This window comes from Manis pentadactyla, chromosome 14 (genome assembly GCF_030020395.1).
Source record: "Manis pentadactyla isolate mManPen7 chromosome 14, mManPen7.hap1, whole genome shotgun sequence".
Classification (NCBI taxonomy): Eukaryota; Metazoa; Chordata; class Mammalia; order Pholidota; family Manidae; genus Manis; species Manis pentadactyla.
Window position 1 is genome coordinate 21,310,288 of NC_080032.1, and position 24,101 is coordinate 21,334,388.

Genomic DNA, 24,101 nt, shown 5'->3' on the forward strand with positions numbered 1-24,101 from the left:
TAATGTTGAATCGGTGTTTTTCAGAGGGTAGTTTTAGGGCTGCAGGATTAGCATCATTTGGAGCAGGAGAATGCTTGCTAAAATGCAGATGCCCAGGTCCCGGTTCTCACCTACTGGATGGTAATTTCTGTGGTGGTGGTCCCGGAATACTGGTTTTAGAAGTTTGTGGGTTCTTGTGTTCAATGAAGTTAGAGAACCCTCTGTCTTAAATGATCAACTAAAGGAAAACTAACAACACAGATATTCTCAAAATGATATTCAGTCCCATCCACCTGCTTCCAGCAAATTGAATATCTACAATTCTATCCACCTACCCCCTTCTCTCCAGGACCTCACAAACACTCTTTTTTCCTGCTACAACTTGTCTGACTTCCCTCATCCTTCAAGGCTTAGCTTTGATTTCACATATTCCAAAAAGCTATCCCAGAACTCTGGGTAAGGTGCCCCTAATCTGGCCCCCATCGCCTCCTGTGTTTACCCCAGAGCCCTAGAGTGCTGCAATATATTGGTGGGTGCTTGTTGGTCCCATTAAACCAAGCTAGCTCCTGGAAGGCTGGGCTGTCAGTTTTTTCAGGGGCAGTTCTGGTACCTAGCATAGGTTGGGGTACCCAGTAGGCATTCAATAAATGTTGAATAATGGGAAGAATTATCTATTATGACTAGTGCTTTTAGTATCAATTTAAGAAATGTTTGCCTACCCTGTCACAGAGATATTCTTCTATATTTCCTTCTAGAAGCCTTATTGTTTTACTTTTTACATTTAGATCTATGATCCATCTTGAATTGATATTTATATATGGTGTGAGGCAGAGTAAAGGATTTTCAGAATTTTCTTTTTTAAGAGATATCCTATCGCTCCGTTTACTGGGGGGAAAATTCTTTCTTCCATTAAATTGTACTTGGGCCTCAGTCATAAAACTAGCAATGTTGAAGTCTACTTCTATACTCTTTTCTACTAATCCATTTGTCTATCTTATGCCAATGTCACACTGTCTTGAAGATTGCAGCTTGAAATCTGATGATGTAAGCCCTCCTACTCTGTTCTTTTTCAAGATCATCTTGGCTATTCTAGGTCATTTGCATATAAATTTAGGATCAGTTTGTGACTTCCCTGACTGGTTGTAAAATCTTAACTCTTAGGCTTTATCTTACTAGAGAACTGACCACACAGTAGCACTACTCCCAGAGACTCCTTCATTCTAAATCAAGGGAAGTGCCACCTTCTTAGCATCTAAGCAGCCAAATGCAGCTGACAAGGCTTTCCCCATAGTTTAGAAACTCAGAGGCTATAGAGAGAAAGTCCAGACTCAGAAAGAATCCATCCAGCTTTGCAGATTCCTTATGTGTGGCCCCCAGCTTGGGCCTGCCCTTGAAAGGAACCTGGACAATGTTTCATGACTAGGTAGAAATGCATATGGAAATTTAATATTTGATAAAGATGGCATTGTGTGTTCTGTGAAAAAAATGGATTATTCAGTAAACAGGGTTTCAAGCAAATGGGAAAGATAAAACAAAATTGGAACCCTACTTCATATCACACAGAAATAAATGCCAAATAGATCAAAGACTTGAAAATGAAACCATAAAAATACTAGGAGAATGTGCAAAGCAATTTAAAAATAATATTGGAGTGGGGAAAGGCTGCCAAAAATCAAACATTTCTTCATTACAAAATAACCCTGAAGCCCAAATTTCCAAGGCGAACAATACATCAGAAAAAAATGCTTGAAACACCTATTTTTGGCATTAAAAAAAAATGGCCAAAAGACATAACCCAATTGATATGATGAATTACAAATTGGTCTGAAACAGATGAAAATGTGCTAAATGTCATTCAAAACCTGAAAAATAGGAATAGATTATACTGAGATAGCATTTTACACTATGAGATTGTCAGAGATAAAATGTTTCAGAGCAGACTGTGTTGGCCAAGGAAACTGGTATTTTTACATATTGATTGTGAGAGTTCACATTAGCATAACCTTGTGTGGTGCGATTAGGGAATATTTATCCAAATATTAGGTGAAAAAAGCAACTTAGAAAAGCATATGAATAGTATGGTAATATTTATGGACATTTTATAGGAAACAAAACTATCACCATGTATCATTTATGGATACATACATAGGCAATAAAATTATTAAAACCTGGAAGGAAGGATACCTGCCAATATCAGAACAGAGGTTATCTCTGGAGAGGCAGAGAGGTGAGGAGATGAAAAAATAGACACACAATATTAAGTCTATGCTTGCAAAATGTTACCATTTGTTAGATCTGTGTGATATGTACACATGGGTATTCTCTTTACTTTTTCGGATTTTGAAACATTTCATAATTTTTTAAATAAAAAAATATAGCTTACCGAGGGATATTACTAGGGTGATGGAAATGTTCTAAAACTGGATTGTTGTAATGGTTGTACAACTGAAAAGGGTACTAAAAAATCACTGAATTGTGCATGCACTTAAAATGGGTGAATTTATGGTATGTGAATCATACATCAATAAAGTTGAGTATGAAAATTATAAAGAGATTACAAAAATTTCATATTTGTTATGGTTTATTAAAAAATAAAAATGAGATCCAACTTTCTGATTTGCAAAGTGACCTGGGCAATTTGGCATTCACATGCCACCTGGTGGATAGAATTGGAAGTGCTGGGGTGGACAAAGGCTGCCTAGAAAGGATTGAGCGCTACTCTCTTTTTCCTGATGGGGAAAATGGGGCCCAGGATCACACCGTGAATTACTGGCCAAAGCAAGACCATAACCCTGGTTCTTGCAGTAGTTATTAGCTCCCGGTTTAGTGTTTCTCTGCCTTGAACTGTTTACCTTTAATTCTGTGCCTACTTTGTACTTTCAGCTTTCTTCATACTAAGTGTTATGGGAGATACTAAGATACTACTCCAGGGGGATGTGTGGCACTTGGGGAAGATTCCTTCCTTGGTATCCTTAAGTATTAGGAGGTGATTTTTGCAGTTTTAAGAAAAGGGAGTAATGATACTAACATTAAAGATAGTAATAACATACGACGTGTTGAGTGCTTTCTTTCTGCCTGGTTCTTTACATAGACTATAGCATTTATTCCTCACATCAACCCTAGTAGGTAGGTCTTTTCCACATCACAGTTTCACAAATGCAGAGGCTGAGGCTTGGAGACATGCAGTCACCTGCTTAGGCTCACATAGTTGGCAAATGTCAGAGCCCAGGTTTGGACCCAAATCTGTTTGATTTCAGAGCCAGAGTGGCTGTATATTCTGTGAAAAGTGTAGGAGACGACCATGAAAACTGAAATAAGTCACTGTTCATTCTTTTTATTTTGTGAAGGGTTAGGATTAGGTATTGGCAACATATCCATCAAGATGGAAAAGAAAGACAAAGAAAAACTAGAAAAGTCAATGGGTGGAGACACCCACAACCACTACATCTGAGTAAATCTGTCCCATGCTATTCAGGCACAGTGCACCCATGGGCCTCACTGCCCTTGAGCAAGAGAGTTTCTCATCAGAGCAAATCTGCCATGAAATAGGACAGGAATGAAGGGCGTACCACCCTGTTCTAAGTGGAAAAAAAAAAAAGGAAACCACCATTTAATGAGCACCTGCTATATGGCAAGCATTTTTCCATACAGCAAGAAGGATGGGCTTTTGACTCCCTTGGGGGCCATCTTCTTTGTTACCTGAAATGATTCAGGCCTGCCAAAGGGTGTGGAAGCTGCCTTCCAGGGAGCAGGTAAGGACAGGCCCAGAGTCAGGTCACTGCTTCAGCCTTAGGCTTTGAAGACAAGGGGTAGGAATGGGAAAAGAAAAAGGCCAATTCATCCTACTTGGATGCCAAACAGACTTTCAGGGTAGATGGAAACATTCCACCAAGGTCAGTGACTCAGCGATCCAGACGCCTGTTAAGAGAGGTCCATAATACTCTGGCCCTGCCAAGTTCAGGGAATGGGGTACTAAGCCTGTCAGTACTCTTCTGGGGCCAGGCCAACAGAAGAAACCTAAGAATGTATCTGAGCAACCAGAGTCCTGGCTAGGAGCCTCATATGTGTCCCCTCCCCCTTGAAGGGGCTGTAGTTTTCCATACTGGGAAATTCTTAAAACTCAGGTGACTCACCAGCTCTTTCATTTGAGCCAAAGATGAACTCCAGTTCTCCTCCCTCTTATCCTCTTTCCAAGCCCAGCCTCAGCCAGGTAATACCTGGCCAAATCATCTCAGAATGATCCGGGGGTCAGCTCACCTAAGGCTCCCACCCTTCATTCTTGCTGGTTAGCATAATTTCAAGGGTGTGGAGTTCTCTTTGAAATAGGGTTGCCAGATTTGACAAATAAAAATACAGGACATCTGGTTATGTGTGTATTTCAGACAAACCATGAATACTGCCTCAATATAAATATGTCCCAATTTATCTGACACTCTACCTTGGGAGTATTTAAATGTCTTCCATTATCTTAGAGAAGGGGTTGGCAAACTTTTTTCTATAAAGGGCTGGAGAGTAAATGTTTTTGCCAACTTTGCTGTGTAGCATTGAAGCAGCCATAGATAATACAGAAACAAATAGGCCTGTGTTCTATAAAATGTTATTTATGGACATTGACCTTTGAACTTTATATAATTTTCACATATTATGAAATATTATCCTTTATCCTTTTTCTTTTCCCCAACTGTCTAAAAATATAAAAACTATTCTTAACTTATAGGCTGTCCAAAAAGCTAGATTTGGCTCATGAGTCACTATTTGTCTACCTCTGACCTAAAGGAGAAGAATCAAATGTTTCTCTGACTCCAAATCACCAGAGGATTTGTAAAAACACTAGGCCCCACTCCCAGACTTTCTGGTTCAGTAGGTTTTGAGCAGTGCCTGAGAATCTGAATTTCTAACAAGTTCCTAGGTGGTGCTGATGTTGCTGATTGGGGACCACATTTTGAGAGCCACTGACTCAGAAAATCACTTCCCCCTAACACCAGCCTCTCTGTCTGGGGTATATTAAAGCTCTTCTCAGCCTTAGGAGTGATTTTCCATAAGGATCACAGATTATATCTTTGTTGGAAGGACCCCTGTTCTCAATAATAATCTCTCTGTATACTTGCTACTGGAATATTCTATTTTAGCTAGCCTTGGGACAAAGCTGGGGTGAGAACTTCTAGGGTATATGGTTTTTAAAAAATAGCTTCCCTCTCCCTCTACCCCCCGATCATTAAAAATGATACATTTAAAAATATTTTATTTGGGATAATTTTTAGATTATAGAAAAGCTGAAAAGAGGGTAAAGAATGTTTCTATATACTCTTCACCCAGTTTCTTTCAATGTTAACATCTTACATTACCAACATACAGTTTTGTCAAAACTAAGAAGCCAAAAGTAGTGCAATACTATCAGCTAAATTCTAGACTTTGAATTTTACCTGTGTTTCCACTAATGCCCCTTTTCTGTCCCAGCATCCCAACCAGGATGTCACATTACATTCAGTTGGCATGTCTCCTTAGGCTTCTCTGGTCTGTGCAAGTTTCTCATTGTTGCCTTACTTTTCACGATGTTGGCAGTTTTGAAGAGTACTGGTCAGACATTTTGTAGAATGTCGCCCAATTTGCCTGACGTTTTCCTTATGATTAGTCAGGGTTTGTGGGTTTTTCTGGAAAAATATTACAGAAGTGAATTTCCCTGTTTCTCTCCTCATATCAACATATCAACATGAATTTTCACTGGTAATATTAACTTTGATTACTTGGTTAAAGCAGTGCTTACCAGGTTCCTCAACTGTGAAGGTATTATTTTTCCCTTTCTATATTCAACTCTTTGGAAACTGGCCAATAATTCAAGTCCACTCTCAAAGTCGGGGGAGTTAAACTTCTGGCAGGGGGAGTATCTACACATATTGCTTGGAATTCTGTATGGAAAATGAGTCTCTTCTCCCCCATTTATTTATTTATTCAATACTTTATATCAGCATGGGCTCATGTATTTTTGCTTTATACTCGAGGCTATAATCCAATACCATGTTATTTATTTTGTTGCTCAAGTAGTTCTAGTTGAGGTCATTAGGAGCACATTCAGGTTGGCTCCCGTGTCCCTTTGACATGCCCCCCTTCCTTTTAGTCTTTTAGTACTTTCCTACTTTCTGGCAATACAAGATGCTCCAAGGTTATCCAGTATTTTCCATGCCTCAGTCCTAGAATCAGCCATTTATCCGAGGAGCCCTGTTTTCTTTCATCGAAGAGTAGTATTAGAAACCAAAATCTGGATGCTAGTTGTACTATGGCTACTAAAAATTTAAAAAAGAATAACAATTCAAGTAAGGAGAGGGTTAAAGAATATATCCCTAAATTCCATCATTAAGAAATGAGGAAGCTTAGCACATATAAATGTCCTTTTAGATCTCTCTCTAGATATATATGACATCTATCTGTGCTAATTAGCTCTCCATCCACATAATTTTTTCATGCTAAACATACCCTTCTATAACCTGACTTACAAACTTAATATGTCATAGGTATCTTTCCGTATCTATAAATTAAACTCTATTTCACTAACTTTAATGACTGCCTTTTTTCCATTTCATGGTGTATCATAAGTTACTTTACCAGTCCCTATTAATGGTCAGTTAGGACATTAGGATTGTTAGGAAACAATCTCTGTTTTATATTTTCCTGCACTCTGCTGAGTAGTTCCTTGAAACAAATGGATTTTATTTTGGAACAAAAGACTTGACATTGTCTACCTTTCTTGTGCATGCTACCTTTATAAACAAAAATTTTTTAACTTTTTAAAAATTAAAAATGTAATAATGCTCACTGTAAACAATCAAACAATGCAGATGTGCATGAAGTAAAAAGAAAAAACATGTGTTTCCTCCTAAGAGGTAACCCCTGTAACACTGGTATAATTGTTAAGTGCAGATTTGAAAGTGAGACCACCACAAATTTCACCATTTGTATTGATCTTGGGCAAATGACCTAATATCTGCACACTTCAAAATTCTCATTTAAAAATGAGGCTCACAATAGTACATATTCCACCAGTTTGTGAGAATGAAATGAGATGATGTATGAAAAAGATCTTATGAATGGATAAAGAAGATGTGGTACATATACACAATGGAATACTATTCAGCCATAAGAAGAAAATAAATCCTACCATTTGCAACAAAATGGATGGAGCTGGAGGATATTATGCTCAGTGATATAAGCCAGATGGAGAAAGATCAGTACCAAATGATTTCACTCATTTGTAGAGTATTAACAACAAAGCAAAACTGAAGGAACAAAACAGCAGCAGATTCATATACTCCAAGAAGGGACTAGCGGTTACCAAAGGGAAAGCGGGTGGGGAGGGAGGGATAAGGGGATTAAGGGGTATTGAGATTAGCACACATAATGTAGCGGGGGCACGGGGAAGGCAGTATAACATAGAGAAGACAAGTAGTGACTCTATAGCATCTTACTACACTGATGGACAGTGACTGTAATGGGGTATGTGATAGGGACTTGATAATGGGGGGAATCTAGTAACCACAATGTCGCTCATGTAATTGTATATTAATGACACCAAAAGAAAAAAAAAAAGAAAAAAATCTTAGTGCAGTTTCTGGTATATAGTAAATGCCCAGTAGATGCACACTATTATTATTGTTAATTATCATTATAGTTTTTTTCTAGGTATGTGTATTTTTTAATAGCAATTCCTAACTTGCTGTTCCAGTGGATTCTAAAGACTTTTGATCTAGACTCCTTACCTTAATTCATATTTTTCAAAGAGTGGTCCTCAATTCGAATCAGAACCTCTGGGGATAGACTCCAGGAAGTTCATGTTTATCTAAAGTTTCCCAAGGGAATCTGATGTCCATGAAAACTGGAAAATCATACTCTTGGACACTAAAAAGCCCAGAAAGGGAAAGGAATGGAACATCAGAAGAAGGGGTCAACCCCAGCTGGTCAATGCTTACATTGGGGACATCGGGCCTGAGAGAGACCTGGGTTTGAATCACACTGACTAGTGTGGCCTTATGTCATGATATGACTGAGGCTGGCACACCTGATTGGTTCCCTCTCGCTCACTTTACCTTTAAGTCCTAGACAATTGTCACTTTTTAGCTGGGCTTTTCCTGACCACACTAAAATTGTCTCCCTCCTCCACTCGCCAGCCCGTTTTACTTTTCTCAGTATCATTTATTACCATCTAACATACTGTCTTACATGTCTCACCCCTTCAAGTTCCATGAAAGCTTTACTGTCGTATCCTCTATGCCTAAAACATAGAATGCCACGTAATATGGACTCATTCTGTGTTGCATGAGTAAACCCACTGGTAAAAACTAAAATATTTCTACCTCCTGGAGATACTAGGGCTCTTTTGAGTATTAATGAGACAATACATGTAAAAAGCTTGCAACACAGTGTTTAGGCACATACTGACCGAGTTACTTTTCCTCCAGCTTGACGGAGGTATAACTGCCAAATAAATTGACTGCATTACTATTAATCTACTATGCTCCTTAGTCGGCTGAGCCCCGGGAGAGGGGTGAAGGGATCTCGAACTTTTCTGGGAGATTTTTGCTGTTGATCACCTCCCTTTCCCCTACTGTCTCCTGGGTCACTCTCCCAGAGGAGTTCCTGGTTCCTCAACAATTAATCAAAGACAAGTCTAACTGGTCCTTCAGCACAGAGGATAAATAGGATAAACAGGAGCAGCCGAGCCCTAACTTCGACCAAGGGTATTTCTCCTTTCCTCACTCCCCGGTAGGTTAACTCGGAAGGGACTTCAACAGCCGCCTCTTCTTGCTACGTTTAGTCCTCCAACCACGGGAGAAAGTTTTTAGGAAGGAAGCAACTGGAGGAAAGGCGAGACGCGGAACTTCCCTTTCTGCACCGGCGCGTTCAGTGGCAGGCCTGAGACTATCGCGATAGACAAGCGAGATCGACTCTGGCCCTTTAACAGCCCCTTCCCGGGGCCCTGCCCCGCGCGTGCGCACTGCCGTTCTGCGCTTGTCATCATGGCGACGCGGGGCCATGTGCAGGACCCTAACGACAGGCGCCTCCGGCCCATTTACGGTGAGTGCCTGGGGCCAGCCTGGTGTCCGGCTGGGCGCGTCAAGGGTTGCCAATACCGTGGCGAAGGCCCCGGAGGGGCGCTGAGGGGTCGGGCGGGGGACTGGCGGGCGCGGGGGGCGGGCCGCGCGGTCCTCTAGGCCTCAGTCGCCGGCCTCGCGTAGTCGCTGGCCGGGCCTTCCTGAGCCCTGAGGTGGCAGCTGCGTCGTCCGGGCAGCTGCAGGTCATCAACAGAGCTAGTCCGGCAGGCTGGCCTGGTGAGACACATTCTCTCGCGGAGACCTGCCCGCAAGCTGCGCTGTTAGTGCCGCACCATGGAAGACCCAAGATCTCACCGCAGGTGGAAGCTGGTTCCGGCGTGGAGTGGGATACTTAACTTAAGGGAGAATTAACACTGAAGACTGTATTTACGGGAAACGGGCCTAGGCGGTTGACTGACCAGCTGTGAGAAATGGAGGTTTGAAGAGGGGAAGGGGCTGATACAAGGTCACCCACATCGAGTCAGGAGCAGGCCCGGATTCGAGGCCCCCAATCCAGGGCTCTTTGCTGGAGAAACAGCTGCTTGGGCACAGGTGGGAGGCAGGGGTTGGGGGCGGAGGGAGGGTGTCTTTGGGCCTAAAATAGCTGTGGAGAGACTGCAATAGCTCACATCAGAGGGGCGTGCAAGGCTGCTGCAGGGCCTTTCCTTTCTGCAGCTTCTCTGCTTTTCTCTGCAGCACAGCTAAGTGGATCTTCCTGCATAACGCTTACCTCAACCCGTAGGCTTTAAGACCTTGAGGTCATCCTGCTCAGGTTGTGAAAAATCACAGATTTGAGTCTAGGAGAAACACCTTTTCAGTAACTGAAATGTTCTGTAACAGTGGTCCCTTTTGCATTTCCTTTCCTCTTAGATGGTTGTATGGTCTTGGTCTTTCTCAGTTACTAGGGATGAAGGCGTGTCAAGGACAGTGGTTTTTGCAAAATTAGACCTCGTGTTTGTAGTGTGGATGTTACTAAATGGAGGCTGCTCTGAATAGCTGAGATTATTTAACTTTTTGAGGAGGGTTATGTTTCTGGCACAATTGGTACTGCTTTTATATTATAATTTGTACGATGCTTTACTCTCACATCTCATTTGATTGCAGCAACAATCCTCTGAGGTGGGTAATAATTATAGCTAATGGGTATAGACCCATATTGCTGTTGTTGGTCACAGTCCTTGGCCTTTATGTGGGTTATCTCAATCTTTACACATTCTCATGCGGTGGGCAGTTTTTTCTAGTCCAAACCCTCCCTCCGTCCTTTTTTTTCCCCCACAGGTGAGAAAACTGGGGCTTTATTGATGTGTAATTTGTCTAAGGTCACTGAGCTAACATTTGGTGGAACTATGATCTGAATCCCTGTGGACCATTCCAGGCTCACCCTCTTAACCACTGTGCTAGAAACCACCTCACTTTGAGCTGAGGACCCTGACTTGTCAAAAGTCATACAGGTGGTGAGTGACAGAGAGATAAGACTCTGATTTCTGTTTTCACAAGGCTGCATATTATCATGCTCTCCAGTATATATTTTCAGAGGGCATTGATGAAATATACAAGGGTGTTTGGTAAGTACTGAATCCAGGGCTTATTGTGGCTTATTGCAGCTCTGTGCAGTAGCTGCCTGCATACTTTTTTCTTTTTTAACTAAAATGATTCAAAACTTTTAAGAATAATGGGATTTCTAAAATTGTTCTTGAGACCAAAGAAAATGCCTTTGGTATCCCGTAAGTCATTTAGAAATAATAGTGTTTTGAATTGTCCAGTTAGAAAAACTGTCAATTTTACATTGTTGAACCTCCGGGTATGTTAACCAGAAGTGACATGTTACATTCTCAAAACTGGAGCCAGAATTTTGTAGCTTTTGTTATAGTTATATGGGAAGAGGATTAGAAAAGGCTTTCTTTAGGACTTCCAAGGCAATTGACATAAACTGGCAGAATCAGGATAAAATAATGATACAGACTACCCTTGCCTTAAGCACTTTTGACCTTTGACCTCCAGAATTTGGGACAGCTCCTGCTTTTTTGTGTTTAAATACATTAGTACCCCATAACCACTATTGTTCCTTGAATCCAGACATTTCATTAGTTGACAAATGAACAAGCTCATGCTGGGTGGCACTTGCCCACCAGCCAAAAGTTCAACAACTGTCTGCATTGAGTGCTTATTCGTATGCTAGCTGTCCTCTTAGGCGAGATTTTTGTGATCATAGTACTAAACTGAAGGCCAGAGATTAACTTGCTCAGAGTTGCACTTAGTAAATTGTGGAGCTACGTTTTGAAAACAGGCAATCTCACTGAGAGCCCAGTCCTTCACTGGGTTTAGATTCAGCAGCATTGCCATCTTTGTACAGTGGTATTTGTACTGCCAAGGTTTTAGGGTTTTACAACATTGGAAACTCCCTGTGACCTCAGCTCTTGCTGAATATTGTTGAGAGTAGAGGTAGACAGGACTATAAGGGTGATTAACTGTGAAATTGTGGTGGGTTGCAGTTCTGTTTTCAGTGTCTAGGTTTGGAATAGCTTTTCTCTGTAGAAATTTGATTAATTGATTAGTTCAGAGTGCGTCTTATTACTCAAACTGGTTAGTTTGGATATTGTGTTTTCAGTTTTGAAAACTACCCCTGACCTTACCAGAACATCTGCCTAATTATTAATTGTTTCACTAAAATTTCTCTTGTGCTATGTTCTCAACAGATTTTGTACTCTCAGGTGATTGGTGAGCCCCAGTGCTTTCTTCTACCATTATTATTAATTTAAAAATGTATTTCGTGATCAGGGGGCAAGGAGGGGTGGATGTGATGATCAGGTATGGCACTTAATACATCTGTATAGAATACATTAATTGCTAGGTCAGCAATTGCAAAACAAATAGAGAAGTTTCAAATAAAAAATAATCCCATAGTCATCAGAATACACATACATATTTATGTTTACTTTTCTAGCATAAGATAATTTGTTCTGATCTGTTTTACTGGCTTATAGTCTTGCTGTAGTCTGGATCAGGTGTAGCATATGTCCTAGTTGTGTTACCAGAATGATAATCACTTCTTTGGTGAGTTAGTGCATTTCCCTTTGGTACCAGGCCAAACTCCAGGTAGTTATTCTGCTGTAGTTCATTAGTAAAAGCTCCCAAGTCTTTAGTCAAATGGGGTATTTATTCTGAGCCTTCTGTTGGGCAGTGTTATCTCTATGAGTTGTGCCCCCAGGAGTTGCAGGGCATCTTGGTGAGTGAACTATCTTCCCTTTTTTGTATCACTTGGCACAATCTATTTTCTTCTCTTCTGAAATTATGACCATTTTAAAAGCTGTGACTTAGATTTTTAAATTCTAAGCATTTTAAACTTACGAGAAAGACTTTAATGCACAGAAAATTCCTGGAAGAATGTGTACAGTAGTGGGACCATAGGGCAAGATTAAGAAACTAATACTTTTCATGTTATACCTGTATGAACTATTAGGACATATGTATGTATATATATGTATATATTTTATCATGGCATGCATTATTTTTGTAATTTAAAAAATTAGTTGAAAAGATTCTGAAAAATCTGATTTAATGTGGGAAGCCGTCATTAATACTTGGTTCTTTGAACTTCCTGTTGTTGTCACTTTGTATGTACGATCCTCTCCCTGATAGACTATTCAGATTTCCCCTGCCACCACCCCCTAGACAGTTTGTTCATTTATGTATTCCTTTCTTCAGTTTATTTATTTATTGAGGGCCTAATATGTGCTAGGCACAGTGTAGACAATGTAGATTTAGGGAACAAGCAAGTACCAAACAGCACAGACATGGTTTCTGCTTTCAAGCAACTTGTAATCTCAACAGATTTTTTAAGTGAAGGTACATGTAATCATTACAATTGTGTTAAGGGCTTTAAGGAAAAGTACAGGTTCCTATGAGAGCATCCAGTATGGGCATCACGGCTGTTGTGGGCAAGTCAGGAAAAGGTTCCTTGTGGAAGCAACGTTTTACTTTGAATATGAAAGAAGAGTAAAGGCTAGTCAAGCAATGAGATGGGGAGAGGGAATGTGTAAAGGAGCTTGTTCCACTTAGGGCCTAGGAAAGGCTCGCATGTTTGGAATGAGAGATGGGTGAGATGAGGCTGCAGAGGTAGAATGGACCCAGAGCTTTGTTAGTCATTTAAAGGATTTTGAAATTTGTTTTAAAGACAGTGGAGAGCATGGAAGAAATGAAACCAGGAGAGTAAGGTGATCAGGCTTGGATTTTAAAAAGATAACTCTGAATGCAGTGGGGGAAATAGTTTAAAAGGGGGCAAATAGTAGGTAGGATGTGAGGTGAACAGTTAGGAGGCATTATTTGTTTTTAAATTCAAGCCCCCAACCCCATCTTGCACAGTAGGTATTTAACAGATTTGTTGATTAAAGGAATGGTTCACCTACAGTTTGTATGTTCTTTTTTCTTTTTTTAATTTTGCACTTCATTTATTCCTTTAAAACAAGACCTTCATACAGCATACAGATATTAAAATCAGATACAGTTTGTATTTTTGATAAAAGCCAGGCCCCTCTTCTCAAACGTTTAGGATTTTTAAGCAAAAGACCGGGTGATTTAAAGACAGGACTATCTTGTATCCGGTCTTTATTTCTAAATTGGAGCAGTATCTTTAGTAGTAGTCTCTGTTGCTCTTGAGGAAGTGGAAACAGTGCAGCTTGTCATTTCAGCTTCTCTTGAGATTTTTCATGGCAGCTGCAAGAACTTACAACTTAAAGGCTTTCCTTGCAATTTACAAGACGGATCCTTTTCCTACTGTCAGTATCCCTGTATGATTGGACAAGTTAGCCCTATGGTTTCTTCCACAGCACAAGTAGACAGTAGGCTCCATGTGTTAGGGCCTACTGCTGCCTGCGTCTGCAGAGATGAGCTTCTGATGGAATTTTACCTAGGAAGGTGGCTTGCTCATTCATTCAACCAGTTTTGATAATCTCTTGCCAATTGTCTAACCCAGTGTTTCCCAAATGTCTATTATTCTTTTGCCCAATCTGATTATTTTTAACTCTATTATAGTAGTATTACTTACTTAATATTTTTCTAAGTTAACTTTTACACTTAAATTTATTAAAAATAATCCATATCGTTATCAATAATGGAAAACCTGTCACTTGCCTTGAGAAAACAAAACGATAAAAACAAGTATAATGAAAACAAAACAATGTTTTTAAAGCCTTAACTGGATTCTGATACTCTGAAACTCTGAGTCTGAGACCTGTCCCTTTCCTGTTTAAAAAAGGACATTAGCCAGTATTAAAGAAGTGATAGGCTAACACCAAACTGAGACTATCTCCCTAATATAAAGGAAATGATAGAAGAGAACAGCTTTCTCTCATTGTGTTATCTAGTGCTGTTTGCAAGGACTACCTAAAAACATTTCACTTGGAGTGGTACCCAAGAAAACATTGGTACCATGAAAACAGTGGTACACTTTGAAAACATTGCCATAACTGATACATCATCATCTTACTGTTTCCTCTGCCGATTTGTGGATGGCTGATTTTTGCTCACTCATGTTATTAAGGGAACACCACTAATCCTCATGGTCAAACCACAATTGTCCTTGAGTCAAGTTTTAAAAAGACTTAACTAAAAAGACTGGCTTAGGATATCATTTTTATTGGCTTTTCCCCCCCTAAAGGCTGCTTAATTTGTATTCCAGAGTCAGAAATATAAAATGAAAATAAACTTTTCCCAAAAGACTCAGCAACCAATGTCACCTAGGCATCCAGGAAAGGAGAGCCTGACAGCAGGCTGAACGAGGTGGAGTGTATGAGTTCAAACTCTTTTGGGTGTAAGGAACAAAAGCCCATTGACACTGGCTCAAGTAAAGGGGGGTTTCTACAAACCCTTCTGGGAGTCTAGGCAGGAACACAGTGTTCCCTGGCCTTAGGGAAACTGGAAAGTTGTCAGGATCTGAAGCATCTTTCTCAGGTGCTTATTTCTGCTTTTATCTGTGTGTGTCTATGCTTTTCTCTGATTCTTCAGACCTTTTTTTTTCTGCTTACTCATCAGTTTACCCAGGGCCCAGCATGTTGGCTTTGTGGCCACACCAGGCTGTGGCTAGAGAAGGGAGAGGTCATTAGCCTCTCCCCACAAGCTTAATCAGCACCACCCCTCCCAATTTTTAAATGAAGATAATTGACATTTTACATGCCTTTATAAATGTTATATAAACGAAGAGTCAAGAGATAATTCCTTTTCTTCTCTGCCCATCATCCAACTTGCATCCCCTAAGACTCCTTCAAAATGGAAATTCTGGAGCTGCCACTGGTAACCTCAGATTTGAGATATTTGTTGACTTCCAAATGAGGTTCCCCACAGCTTTCTGATTCTGGCTTTCAGTGTTGCAGTTACAGATTACTAGGAAGAGACTTGATTTACCCAGTTTGGGTCAAGTGTCCACCCATTGTGCTGCAGATTCATGGTCTAAACATGGTCATCTAGTCCTACCCTTTCAGCAGTAGAGTTATTGGAAACCATTGCCAAAGAAGAGGGCACAGGTAGGTAGGTACAGTATTTTAGAGTCTTGTCAGCTACAGAGGGAAAGGTTAAATATCCTGAAAGCCCTGATCTCTGGCCTGATCCACTTATGGTCAGATCCTAGAGCTGGGGTCTCATCAAAGATACCTACTTTTTAAGAAGACTTTGAAATATGCTCTGTAAACCTGGACTCTTGCAGTCTAGGTAAGAAGTAATTCAGAACTGACTCAGAATGAGATCAGCATCAAGTTATTAGGAAGAGAAGGTGTCACTGAGCTGAAATATCTCTTGTCAGATACTCTGTAAGGACAAGTGATGGCCTGTCAGCTGAGCTATTTAAGAAAACTTGTATTAGATATTTGGTAGCAAAAGACTGTATGCTTTTAGATTTCTGTGATTCTGCTCTCTCTCTACTTGAGTATTAGCTCATTGATCTTCCTTTCTAGATTATGGTTCCTTCTACAGTAAGGCTCTTTTTGACCTTCTCCCTAGATTGTGATTCCCTCAGAGTAAGGCTTCTTAATCTTTTTTACATAGCATTACTTTGTGCTCATCAATATTAAGTGCATTGAAGAAAGACTGAAGAGATGAATCGAGATGAATTGAGATGAATCATAGACTGTCATAAAATGATAGTCTATTTCTGTTATTTGGGATACTCTGGTCACTAAGGCCATAGATTATTTTGACTTGTTATGCCTCCTCTGTCCCTGTGCTGACTTGGGACCCTGATGAGCAAAGATGGACCAGTAGTCCTAGTAGATTGTGAACTGGCCTCTGTTCAGGCATCTTCTATATTTAGAATTGACAGCTACCATCCAGTTTTCCACTTACAATGCTTCTCATTTTTCTTTTCTGGAAATGAATCTTTGCTTTAATTTCATATTTATATGTGTACACACACATATATGTATTTACAGATAAATATATATATTTACTAATAGACTTTATTTTTTAGAATAGTTTTAGGTTTATAGAAAAGTGAGCAGAAAGTACAGAGTTCCTATATATCCCCCTGCCATACCTCTGCCAGTCTCCTCTATTTACCTCTTGCATTGGAGGGGTACATTTGTTACAACTCCCAAGCCAAAATGGTATGTTATTATTAACTAAAGTCCATAATTAACTAGTTTACATTAGGGGTCATTCTTTGTGTTGCACATTCTATAGGTTTTAACAAATGTATGATGGCGTGTATCTTGTTATTACATTATCATACAGAATAGTTTTACTGCCTTAAAAAATCCCCTGTGTTCCACCTACTCATCCCATACTTAGCCTCTTACTGTCTATAATTTTTTTCTTTTCCAGAATGTCATATAGTTGGAATCATACAGTATGTAGTCTTGTCAGGTTGACTCCTTTCACTTAGCAATATGCATTTAAGTTTCCTCCATGTTTTTTTGTGGCTTACTAGCTCATTTCTTTTTTATTGCTAAGTAATATTCCATTGTATGGGTGTGCCACAATGTGTTTATCCATTCATATAATTATATGAATTATAATAGGTAATTCATTCATTATCTATTCATTTATATTTATTAACTTCTTGATTGCTGCCAAGTTTTGGCAACTATGAGTAAAGCTGCTATAAACATTGGTGTGCAGGTTTTTGTGTGGAAGTAAGTTTTCAACTCATTTGGGAAGATACAGTACCAAGGAGTGTGATTGCTGAATTATATGGTAAGAGTATGTTTAGTTTTTTAAGAAGTTGTCAAACTATCTTCGAAAGTGACTGTATCATTTTGCATTCCCCCCACAATGAATGAAAGTTGCTGCTTTTCCCTCTTCTCATCAACATTTGTTTCATACATTATTTTGAGTTACCTATCCCTCATCTATCCCTACACTGATTTGGAACCTTGTTGAGCAAAGGAGGGACCTGGTAGGCAAAATAGGTTGGGGACTGGCCTGTGTTGAGTCATCTTTCTGTATTAGAATTGACAGCTACTACGGTTTCCCATTTAAAATACTCATTTTCTTTCATATTTTCTCATCTGGAAATGAATCTTTGCTTTTGTTAGACTTTTGAATAGTAATTAATTGCTTCTTGTTCCTTAATGCAATTTTACAGCAGGTCTCCATATTCCTTAAAATTTGGAATGGATACATAGTTTAGGGTCCTAGAAGTCAGTTGTTCTTCAAAGGCAGTGCTAGTTTCTCTTTCAACCAAAGTTTGACAGTGCTGTTTTCCCTACATTCTTGCCCTCTCCTGATCTTATTGGACTCAATTCCCCATCCCCAAATCATGAGTAAAGCCTCTGATTTCCTTCAGCAAATTACACTTTACTCTGTGGTAAAGTAGGTGTTAAACATATTTACTTAAGGAACACGGTCCATTTGGTAGTTTTAAATCTTGAGTGTTAGGGTTCTGTTGTAAAATTTTTTTAAAAAGGTTTGGGTGACTAAACCCATTTCCCATAGTTAAAAATATTAATGTCATCTTATCATCTAAATATGTTTGGTCTTGAATCTTCATTAAGGACTAATATATGTGGGTTATATTACTTTGGATAAGAAATGACTTACAGGGTTATAGGATTATGTTCTGGACCATCCTAGCCATTTAGAGTTGAAATTAGCTCCATGATGTTTTTAATACAGAATTAAGATAATTTCCGAAACACCTGATATTAGCTTATGTATTTTTCATGTTGTTGTTGAAAGAATGTAATAACTGTCATAATTTGTTTTCATAGATTATCTTGATAATGGTAATAATAAAATGGCAATTCAGCAAGCAGATAAGTTGTTGAAGAAACATAAGGATCTTCATTGTGCTAAGGTAAGTTCATTTGCCCTTGAGTTACTATATTTGGTGGGTTTTATATAATAACCTTGAAAGGGAAAAGATGTTTATTAACTTCTTTAGTAACTATCTGTGTTTCTTCATAGTATTTTTTAGGCCATTTTTGTCCTGATAACTTAAATGCCATAAATAGTATTTAATTAAAAGCTAGCAGTTTATTTCTGTGGGCATAACTTTATATATCTGATTTAATTATTTTATTTTCAGAGGTCTTTTAAGTAATATTATACATTCTTAATATGACTAAAACAGGAAAGAATCTTGTTTGCTGGTATTTTTAGTAAAGTGGTTTATTTGATTAGCAACATAGGCATATCTTACAACTTACCTTGTGCTTTCAAATTGGCTTTCTTTGGTTCATACTTCCTTTTATGTCCCTTTAAAACTAATTTGCCTTTCCTTCCTATCAGGTTTTAAAGGCAATTGGTTTACAGAGAACTGGAAAGCAAGAGGAAGCCTTCACTTTGGCGCAGGAGGTGGCAGCCCTTGAACCCACAGATGACAACTCGCTTCAGGCGCTTACTATCCTTTACCGGGAAATGCATCGACGTACGTTTCTTTCTTTTCATTGTTTTTAAACCTGAGCTTAAGTTTTTGGATGTTTCTGAGTGAGTTCTTTATTTGTTTAATTTACTTACCACTCATGATTTGAGTGGATGGCAACAGGCAAAATAATGCATTAACCATGGTTTGTGAAGACTATAGACAGTATTTTACATGTTTTAGGACCCATAAGTAAAGTGAGAACTTTAGTTTCCTTTGTGACATTATGGTTTGCTAAATGGAAGAGTTACCTCTTTTTTTACTTTTTGATATGGAAAATTTGAAACAGACAAAAATAGAGAATAGCATAATAAATCCCATTGTCCTCACTACCCATTGACACATGGCCACTTTTATCTACACCTCATGAACCCCCTGCCAGATTCTTCCTCTGCATATCCTAGATAGTCTACCATATTACCTGCAAAGAAATAAGTAAAATTTTCATTGTTGATTTCTTAAATATTTTGTCATGGAGTACTGTATGTCTTTCATAGTACATACTATAGAAGAATGTATTTTATGTAACACACTAGAATATTTGATGTGGAATAATGAACATTTATGTACCTTCCACCCAACTTAAGAAATAGAGTATTGTCAATTTTAAGAAGGCTTCTTATGTGTTCCTCATCAACCTCATTTCCCTTTTTATCTCCTGAGAGGTACTTGCTATCCTGAATAGTTTTCATTTTCTTGCTTTTCAAAAAAGTTTATCACATTTGTTTTTCACGTAATACTTTATTACTTTATTAGTCTTGCTTAATATAAATGGATTCATACTGTAAGTGTTCTGTGACTTGCATTTTCCCTCTAATATCCAAGTTGTCATGGTTATTCATTTTTACTGCCACAAAATATTTTATTGGGTAACTACAGTCTAGAAGTGAAGATGCTAGGCCACAGAACATGTTCATCTTAAAGATAAGGATAATGTTAACTTGTTTTCTAAATTTACTGTCCTACTAGCAGTGTATAAGGTTTTTGATTGCTCCATATCCTTGTCCACACTTGCTATTCTTATAAAATTTTGCCATCAAACCATCACCTTGTACACCTTAAAATGTACAATTTTTGTCAATTATTCTGTAATAAAACTGGAAAAAATGAAGTAAAAATTTTGTCAGTCTAGTGGATAGAACTTGCTACTTCATAGTCTGGTTTTGCTTTTCATTCTTATAAAAGATAAAACTTAAAGAGTTGAGGTATGATATCTGATGGTTTAGGGATGTATTGATTTAGGGATATGGATTCTCCTCTGGTATTTTTTAAGAAATTATTTATCTATTCCACAAATATTGGTTGAATGTTTCTCTATGACAAATACTGTATCAGAATCAAAGATAAAAGGTGCTCTTTTTGTGAAGAAATTCAGATGCCAACAGGCACATGAAAAGACCTCCACATCGCTAATCATCAGAGAAATGCAAATTAAAACCACAATGAGATAACACCTCATACCAGTAAGGATCACTACCATCCAGAAGACAAACAACAACAAATGTTGGCGAGGATGTGGAGAAAGGAGAACCCTCTTACACTGCTTGTGGGAATGTAAATTACTTCAACCATTGTGGAAAGCAGTATGGAGGTTCCTCAGAAAGCTCAAAATAGAAATACATTTGACCCAGGAATTCCACTTCAAGGAATTTACCCTAAGAATGCAGCAGCCCAGTTTGAAAAAGACAGATGCATCCCTATGTTTATCACAGCACTATTTACAATAGCCAAGAAATGGAAGCAACCCAAGTGTCCATCAGTAGATGAATGGATAAAGAAGATGTGGTACATATACACAATGGAATATTATTCAGCCATCAGAAGAAAACAAATCCTACCATTTGCAACAACATGGATGGAGCTAGAGGGTATTATGCTCAGTGAAATAAGCCAGGTAGAGAAAGACAAGTACCAAATGATTTTACTCATATGTGAAGTATAAGAACAAAGAAAAAACTGAAGGAACAAAACAGCAGCAGAAACACAGAACCCAAGAATGGACTAACAGTTACCAAAGGGAAAGGGACTGGGGAGGATGGGTGGGAAGGGAGGGATAAGGGCAGGGAAAAAGAAAGGGGGCATTACGATTAGCATGTGTAGTGTGGAGGGGGGGCATGGGGAGGGCAGTGCAACACAGAGAAGACAAGTAGTGATTTTACAGCATCTTACTACGCTGATGGACTGTGACTGTAATGGGGTTTGTTGGGGGGACTTGGTGATGGGGAGAGTCTAGTAAACATAAGTTTCCTCATGTAATTGTAGATTAATGGTACCAAAATAAAAAAAATAATAAGATTATTTAAAAAAAAGTGCTCTTTTTGTCCTTATTCTTAGTCTATAAGGGACAGAATAGATCAGTAGACAGTATACTGCATTATGTATTAATAGATGCTGTAAGAGAGTTTTTCAAAGATTTAAAGATTGCATAGGGAAGCAGCGATGAAATGGGTGGAAGAGCAGAGATGGTGTTCAGGGAAGGAAGTAAAAAAAGAGAGGCAAGGAGACCCCAAGCAGCGAGCACTGTGTAAAGGCATGGAGGTATGATACAGCACAGAGAATCTCGTAGAAGTACAAATGGTTTGATGTGGCTAGAGCATAAAATGTTGGGGGAAGAGTTAGGGAGGAGACAGAGAGGTTAACTCCTGGAGAGTCTTATATATTGTAAATGTGATGGAGAGGCCTAACCTATTCTGTGCTTCATCCATGAACACCTAACCAAGAAAAGAGTAATTATCAGATGAGGCAAATCAAATATAAACTGTCTTTGTCTTGAGTGATAGGAAGCATCTATTTCCTCCAAATAGGAAAAAAATTAAATGCTGTTAAGATTTAAGTTATACTTTAGTAATTAAAATCCTATTTCTCTTTATCTTAGCGGAGTTAGTTACAAAACTCTATGAGGCAGCTGTGAAGAAAGTCCCCAACAGTGAGGAATATCACTCTCACCTCTTCATGGCCTATGCCAGAGTGGGCGAATACAAGAAAATGCAACAGGTAACTTGATCCCCAAACCTCCCGGGCTGCGGGATTTTCTGTTAGAGGTAAAAGTCTTTACTGTGCTTTAACCACAGTGGTCTGTGTGCATGCATGTGTGTGCATGCACATATATGTGTAGAACTTAATCTATTTATTTGTGCGTGGAGTTCAGCCAGTTATTTTCTTTGTGTGTTTTAAAGAGGAATTATTATTCAAGTTTTTTAAATGTTTTATTTGGGAAAACGTGATTGTTCTTTTGTGGCCTCATGGTATGTTTTGTTTGTTCCTGGTAAGTCAGCTTCAAATTGTCCTCCTCTAACAGAGTGCTGTTACATTTTCGGAAAAGGAGCATAAATCACAGAACAAAAAATGAACAGACTATAGAAAGGTTAAAGTTTACATCTAATTTGTAAAATTTAACTGTTTGTAGCCTCCTGAGATTTAAAAATCTACTAGGGGAAAAATCCCCATTGCTTGGGATACTGCTTTTTTTTTTTTTGGCCAGAGGCAGTGTATTTGCCAGTTAGCACATTTTAGGTGTTCTTACATATATGTGAAGGAGTCTGTCTCATCTGGACACCGGTGTGGACTAGTGGGTGGGGAAAGCTGACATCTTAGGGAAATGAAACCTGTACTGCTAAGCCCACGAAAGATTATGATGTCAAGCTAGTATTTATTTTAAAAATGCTTTGTGGGCATAATGACTTCTAAAAGCAAAGCTTTTTTATTGGGCTTTTATTTGGCTTGTTCTTTGCTCGAAATATCAAACTATAACAACAGATAAATCAGGGCAGGTAGAAGAAACTATATTAATATAGATCCTTTCTCTTTAAAATCAATCTTTGTATTTGCTCATGCAGATTTTTAAGCCAAATTTTTTTTTTCCAAATATAATCCTTTGAAGAGATTTGATCATTTTGTTTACTAATGGAGTATATTCTTAGGAAAAGTAGTCACAGATTATATTTTTTCTTATAATGCAAAATGGGCATTTAAAAAAAAATTGGCAACACCAACATATACATGTAAATCCTTAAAATATTTTTACTTCTAGGAATATGTTTTAAACAAAGTATATTAAATGTCCATTATTAATGATATAGTTAAAGAAATTATGGTTCATGTGTGTAAAATACAGGTAGAATACATGCAGCACACCATCCTCCTCAAGTACTGTGTGGCTTTATTGACATAGAAAGATGTTCCCAATATATGTTAATTGAGAAGAATAGGTGGTAAGATGGCCGTCTCCCACCTTCCTCACATTCACCCTCCTTAATAAAGGATATATCTCTAAGGATATGTGTGTGCCAAAATGTTACCAGGATACAGGGCTATGAATATTTCTCTTTTTCCTTCCATCATGATTTCTTAACTTTTTTTAAAGAACGTGTTACTTTTATGATCCCACAAAATATATATTTGAAATATATATGTATTACACACACATTCGCCACAAAATAACAGTAAAAGACAAGTTCATACAGTAGCAATGTTAAGGTAAATTTTGGAAAAAAAAAGTCTGCCACTTAAACAGAATTTTAATATGTTTTAACTAGCTTGCTTTTATATTAATTCATTACATTGTATTGAAAGAATGGAGTACTCAAGTGTGGTAGAATGGAATGTTGAATTTTTATTCTACCTTTGTTACTGCTTAAGGTAGTTAGAATTTCTTAGTTTGTATGTATGCTTTGAAGTTGGTGTGTGAGTCTGAGAAAACCTGTATTTTACAAATTAAATGTCATGTTTCATGAGGATGAGAGCTTTTTTTATTGAAGTATTGTTGATATACATACAATCTTATATTGGTTTCAAATACACAACACAGTGGTTCAACAGTTACCGTATTACTAACTCCTCACCTCCACTGGTGCAGTTACTGTCTGTTAACATAGGAAGATGTTACAGAGTCATTGACTATATTCTCCATGCTGTACTATTATTGTGAGGGCTTTTGTTTATTGCTGAATCCTCAGTGCCTAGAATAGCATCTGCACAGTAAATATTTACTAAATAGATGAACAATTTGCATAAACTGGTAGAGGTAGGAGAGAGGGAAACCAGGGAATCAAAACCTAAGGACTTTTACTGCCCCAAATGACATCTCTGGCAGGTAGTATTTAAAACCACTTGAATAAAGATTGCTAGTCATTCATATGATAATTAGACTTTCATTTTCTGTAAATGACATTCCCATTCTTTGAGTCACC

At 38.4% G+C, this 24,101-nt stretch overlaps 1 protein-coding gene across 3 annotated transcripts in view; it reads left to right on the plus strand.

The window, feature by feature from the left end:
• The first annotated feature begins 8,669 nt into the window (after nt 1-8,669).
• NAA25 (N-alpha-acetyltransferase 25, NatB auxiliary subunit) overlaps nt 8,670-24,101 on the plus strand; it is a 59,608-nt gene continuing 44,176 nt past the window's right edge. Inside the window, exons 1-4 of one of the 3 annotated variants that reach the window (XM_036929373.2) lie at nt 8,670-9,045; nt 18,260-18,345; nt 18,780-18,918; nt 21,788-21,906. In XM_036929373.2, the coding sequence (XP_036785268.1) occupies nt 8,988-9,045; nt 18,260-18,345; nt 18,780-18,918; nt 21,788-21,906 (402 nt within the window). In that variant the 5' untranslated portion in view covers nt 8,670-8,987. Of the gene's footprint in view, nt 9,046-11,562; nt 17,244-18,259; nt 18,346-18,779; nt 18,919-21,787; nt 21,907-24,101 lie in introns of those variants that run through there. The other 2 variants (XM_036929375.2, XM_057491873.1) reach the window with 2 other exon arrangements.